Source organism: Tachypleus tridentatus, chromosome 12, assembly GCF_004210375.1.
Source record: "Tachypleus tridentatus isolate NWPU-2018 chromosome 12, ASM421037v1, whole genome shotgun sequence".
Taxonomy (NCBI): Eukaryota; Metazoa; Arthropoda; class Merostomata; order Xiphosura; family Limulidae; genus Tachypleus; species Tachypleus tridentatus.
Window position 1 is genome coordinate 5,167,379 of NC_134836.1, and position 6,000 is coordinate 5,173,378.

The 6,000-nt window shown below is 34.4% G+C and overlaps 1 protein-coding gene across 2 annotated transcripts in view; it reads left to right on the forward strand.

The window, feature by feature from the left end:
* The window catches only part of LOC143234350 (uncharacterized), a 53,887-nt gene extending 49,431 nt beyond the window's left edge, over positions 1 to 4,456 (forward strand). For both annotated transcript variants that reach the window (XM_076471642.1, XM_076471641.1), the window contains one exon: positions 1,516 to 4,456. In XM_076471642.1, coding sequence (XP_076327757.1) covers positions 1,516 to 1,748 — 233 coding nt within the window. In that variant the 3' untranslated portion in view covers positions 1,749 to 4,456. The remainder of the gene's footprint in view (positions 1 to 1,515) is intronic.
* The last annotated feature ends 1,544 nt before the right edge of the window (positions 4,457 to 6,000 follow it).

Below are 6,000 nucleotides of genomic sequence, written 5' to 3' on the forward strand. Positions count from 1 at the left end.
CAGTCTTAATTTTCTTCATACGGACTTTATTCTAGATGGGCTTGAGGTGTAGTTTCAGGGTCTTTTACTGTAGTTGTCTGGAAATACAGAATAATTAGGTCAAAGGAAAGTTCTCCAATGGGGTAAAAAGTCAAAACACAGATGAAGTGGACCATTTATAGTCTTTAAACTTATTTAACGATTTATTGGCAAAAAAAGGAAGGGAAAACTACTCCAGATAGTAACCAAATTAGTTTTATTCAAAAGTTTCAGAAACTACTGTTTATTTTCTATTGTAAAAGTATAAAATACTATGCCATAATTATTTACGGATCAGGCCCCCCAGTGGCTCAGCGGTATAGCTGCGGACTTACAACGCTCCAATCCACTGTGCTCTACCCGTAGTGGGTAGAGCACAGATTGCCCATTGTGTAACTTTGTGTTTAATTCAAACAACAACTTTACGGATCACATATGCTTTATGTAAATTTAGAAAAATAAACACATTTTGTGATAAAAACGATAAAATATATTTGAAAAAAATTCCTTCATTATGTTTGCCAATTTCATATTAAGCAGTTATCATATTGTGGTACAAGCAACAAGTGACGCAAGAACCACAACTCAAATATGTTTTGATAATATACAAAATAATTAAAACTCAGTTATAACATAGATATCATTCCACAGTTTTTAGCCTGGTTTCATACACATATACATTTTTATAACTTGTCATAAGGCAGTGGTAAAGTGTAAAAACCTAAGGAACCAATGACGACTAATTATTTTTTAAAGTTCCATGCGACATAACATACAATCTAATTTATGTTTTTATTAATTTGAAAAAAAATTATAAATGCTACATACCGCAACAATATGTTAGAAAGGTGCTGTATTAGAATATGTATATGGTTTGGTTTCTTGGAATTTCGCACAAAGCTACTCGAGGGCTATCTGTGCTAGCCGTCCCTAATTTTGCAGTGTAAGACTAGAGGGAAGGCAGCTAGTCATCACCACCCACCGCCAACTCTTGGGCTACTCCTTTACCAACGAATAGTGGGATTGACCGTCACATTATAACGCCCCCACGGCTGGGAGGGCGAGCATGTTTGGCGCCACGCGGGCGCGAACCCGCGACCCTCGGATTACGAGTTGCACACCTTACGCGCTTGGCCATGCCAGGCCAAAAACTCATTACATGTCTGTTTTTCTGTTAAACAACCTTACAAGCAATTAAATTATTAGTATGGCTGCTTTCTAAACGTTCTTGGAACTGTAATCACTTCTATGATGCACCACTTATATTTTTTATTTAATTCTATATTTCACATTTTTAAGCTTTACCTAGACAAGTAAATAAATTATTAGTACGGTTGCTGTCCAAACGTTCTGAGAACTATAGTTTTATGATGCACCATTTATATTTTTTATTTAATTCTATATTTCATATTTTTGAGATTTCACGTAGGTTTGTCGTGGCCATTTTGTTAAATATTATTTTTATTACACAGGCTGTAATAGTCTCTCTTTTGTCAGTGTCTATAGTTGTCGGGATTCCTTCCTACTTGTTTGCTCTAAGACGACTGGAAACACACAATAAAGAGATCAAAGGAAAGTATGTAACTGGAAAACGCTTCCCAGCAAACGAGAGGGCGAGTCTTGACGTGATTACAACGGCAGATTCAGCTAATGAAATCAATTCGTTAGAGAGCGACGACCACGAACTCGTCGAAGATTGCAGTGCTTTCAAAACTTCACAAGGTGCTTAGTCGAAATAATATCTGTCGTGCAATGTTTTCACTTCAATTTGTTTATCATTTTATTAAATATTTGTTACAAAATATTCTAAAACTTTCACATCTATCTTGCACATCTAAATTTATATAACAATTCCAGTTTTTAGAAAGATTTTTGCGAAAATCGTGACGACAGCATGCAAGTGTAACAAATTTTGTCTTGCTTTACCAAACACATAAATAAATTTCAGTTATTTTGTTTTCTTACTTAGAGTCCCCAACTGGTACATCGGTATGTCTGCGAGCTCATAGCGCTGAAAACCGAGTTTCGATACCTGTGTTGGGCAGAGCACAGTTACCCCCTTGTGTAGCTTTGTGCTTAGCTCTAATCTTAAAATCGTACAATTAAAATGTTTTTATTTTTTTTCATAATTACGTGTTTACAGAAAACATTAGTTGCATTTACTTTGATCTGAAAGCTTAAAGCAATAAAAAATTGTATGCATTGATTTTGTCTTATTTAAATAAACTTTGCAAAACATCACTCACTGAGAGAACGACCTTGCAAAATTACAGAATATGAAGTGTTTTCATACTTCGTGCCTATTGATACCATAACAAAAAAAAAGCAAGCTATTAAGATAATCAACTTGTATTCAGTATTCAGCGTGTTTCTATTATATACTTTCCCCTCGGTGGACTCAGCAGATAGTCCGATGTAGCTTTGCTATAAAGAAAACATACACACACGCTATTATATACAATTTTTTCTAAGGCACATTAGCACTTGGTTCACTGGCAAGTAACTTAAATCGTAGTGATCATTTCACATCAAGAAATTGTAGACGGTTTTGAGTTTCTTTTCTAAGTGGATTGAAGCTTATTTATTCGGTCTACTTGTAGCTTTGTCCAGACTATAGTTGTTGTTTTTTTTCATATTGCACTTTAGATATACTTTCTGTTCTTTTGATATTTACTAGAGTGGAGGTTCTTTTAGCAAAATAAATATTTTCCATCATGTCTAACATGAAGAATATTGTAGATGCTGTTCTTGCTTACAAAATCACGCAACCGAAGAAAGGGCGTTACGAATATGTCTGCAAAACAAATCTCATTCGGAGGAAGCAGATGAGCAACCTACTGAGTCGTAATGTTCAAACTAATGGTATAACACCATTTTAAAGTTATTAACCTTTCTCTAGTAAATAAATTATATGATATTACAACACAGTAGAACTAATGATAATTTACCTAATATTATTTTTACAGGCCACAACAGGCTTGGGATTAATTAAATTCTATCTTATATACGAGTATATGCCTATATATATGTGTATGTGTAAACATACATACTAATCTACAATAATAAAATGGCGTGTTTGTAGGTCTGCGTATATGTGGCCTGGCCGCTATAACTCCAAGAGGAAAGAACCCAGAAACCTAAAATTTCGCACCCATACTAAGTGGGCCCTGAGGGTGTGCAATTGAGTATCATTACTTACCTATATGTGTGCTCGCATGCATTGCGTATCTTTTAAATCAGGCGAGCTAAAAAAAAAACAACAGAAAAAGGTGGTTCCTTATAAATAGGAATTACAAAGAGACAGACACTTACTTACGTGTGCGGTGTGCACCTGGGTATTATTACTTATCCGCCTGCGTGCGCGCATGTGAGTGCTCATTCTTTTAATGAAGTAAACTAGCGAAAAACCACGTAGAAAAGAATATGTTACCGCAATAGCTCCAAGAGGAAAGAGCCTAGAAACCTGAGATTTTGCACCGTTTCTAAGTGGACCATAATGGTATACACCTGGATATTATGACTTATCCATGTGCATGCATAATGAAGTAAGCTAGAGAAAAACCACATAGAAATGAACTGGTTCCTTATCTCACATATATACATCATAGACAGTCAGACAGACACGCACGTGTGCATTTTCTTTTTTTTTTTTTGTAAGGTAAGCTAGCGAAAAACCACATTGAAAAGAGGTATAAATATTGATACCAAGATCTTAATATACGCATTAAGTTCTTTGAAATACTATTTAAGCCAAGCATAACCATCAACATCAGTAGGAACTTTATTCTGTGCCAACAATATCTTCCTTGTTTCCAAGTCAGTAAATGTTATTTCTCTAAACAGCAACAAAATCGGCTTTTTGTGTAACAGAGACAGTGTTTTTGTTTTTTACTAAAAGTAGATTATACCCGTTTCTTTTAACAATACCGGTTCTACTTGCATCAATGACACATTCTTAGCTGTCTAATAATGACTACTGTTATTCTTAATAATATTTAGTTTCAATTTTGATTCATCAGTGGAATATTAGCGTTGATTATCAAATCAATAAACACTTTCTCAACATCGCGATAGGGTGAATAAGTTAGTCATTCAGAATATATACTGCCACAGTAATTATATCAAACGTACGTTAAAGTTGTATTCATTTATATAATAAACAGAAATCACAGACAGACATGCAAGCGTGTTAACATATGCATTTGCACATTTTTAAATTTTTAAATTAGACAAGCTAGCGAGAAACCACAAAGAAAAGAATGCATAACAAAATGCATTGCGTTTTTGTAACAGTGTATTCCAATAATTCCTGAACATTGCAACGGTAAAAAATTGTAATAAATTCTGATAAAATGTGATAGAATTTGTGATAAAAAATATAAGTGTGAAATACTTAATGAAATAATAAAAGTCTTTGTTAATAAATAATTATGAAATTACTGTGCTCTATTTACGAACTTTTTTATATTTCTGGTAAATAAAAATGTTTGAAATATTTTTGACTGTTCTATGATAAAAATAAGTCCAAATACACACTGACATACTGTAGTCATCTAGTACATACCAACCTTATAACTCGACCAAAGTCAGGTACTGTCGCTTGTATAATATAAATGACAAAGAAAAACCACGGCAAATTTCTCATTTTTTGTCGCCAAGTCGCAGTACAACTTGTCTTCACTAGTTTGGAAATAGCTAGGACTAGTTGCGATAACCTTATGTAATTGTGTAATTAAAATATTTATTTTCTGAAAGTTTAGAATCTGACTAAGAGATCGTAGTTTTAAAATAAAAATACTTGTAATTCTAGGCTAAAACACTTACAGTTAGTGTTAGAAGCTTTTCTTTCCCCCTGTTGCCTATAGACGACGTGTTAACAGTAAAATGTTGTGGATTAAGGCGGTGTGATGCCTCTTAGTGTTATGTCAGATGTAATCTTATAATATCCGCAATTTGTCGAAATTCGTAAATTTTAAGATTCACAAATCTTTGGATAAATCCAGACTGAAAAGAAAAAAGCAAACATTTTAATATTAAACCTAATTATAGGGTGCACAATTGGATTTACCTTTTCATAGAACAACCTACCTTACCTACAAGTCGTTAAGTGAGATATAGAGAATGAAGGGATTGAGCGTGAAGTTACTTTTCGCTGACAGATTGATTGGTAACATGACGATAGCCAATCCTCTGACGGAATCTATCAACATCTGCCTTGAAAACCAAGCTGGAAGCTGCGAAGAGTCTCACTAAACTCACATATTTTTTCTTTTTGATTTAAGACTTATCTGTTAAAGTTAATTATTATTTTGATATTATTGTATATTTTTGTGTTTGATTGGTTTTGTTTGTTTTGAATTTCGTGCCAAGCCTCACGAGGACTATCTGTGCTAGTCGTCCCTAATTTAGCAGTGTAAGACTAGAAGGAGGGCAGCTAGTCATCACTACCCACCGCCAACAAATAGTGGGATTGGCCATTATAATGCCCCCACGGCTGAAAGGGCGAGCATCTTTAGTGCGACCAGGATTCGAACCCGCGACCCTCAGATTACAAGTCGAGTACCTTAACCACCTAGCCATGCTGGACCCGTGGTTGCTGGAATTAAACACAAAGCTACACAATGGTATATTTATACTCTGCCCACCACGGGTATTGAAACCCGGTTTCTCGCGGTGTAAGTCCACAGACATGCCACTGTGCCATTGGGAGGCTATTTTTGTGTAGAATGCTATCCTTTATATTTGTTGTTCTACGTACTGTTGTTTATACACATATATTACGAGCTGATCCGATGTTATATATTCATTATTATATTTAATATCATCTCTCGCAAACCTTGCTTTATGACGCACAGATCTTCCTTTTTGTATTTTTCCAAAATTAAATTATGAGATTATATAAAACTACTGAAGCTGGAAGTATTGCTTGATAAAAAATTGTTAATTTCTTATTAATTTGCATAAAATTAACTAAAACCTTTC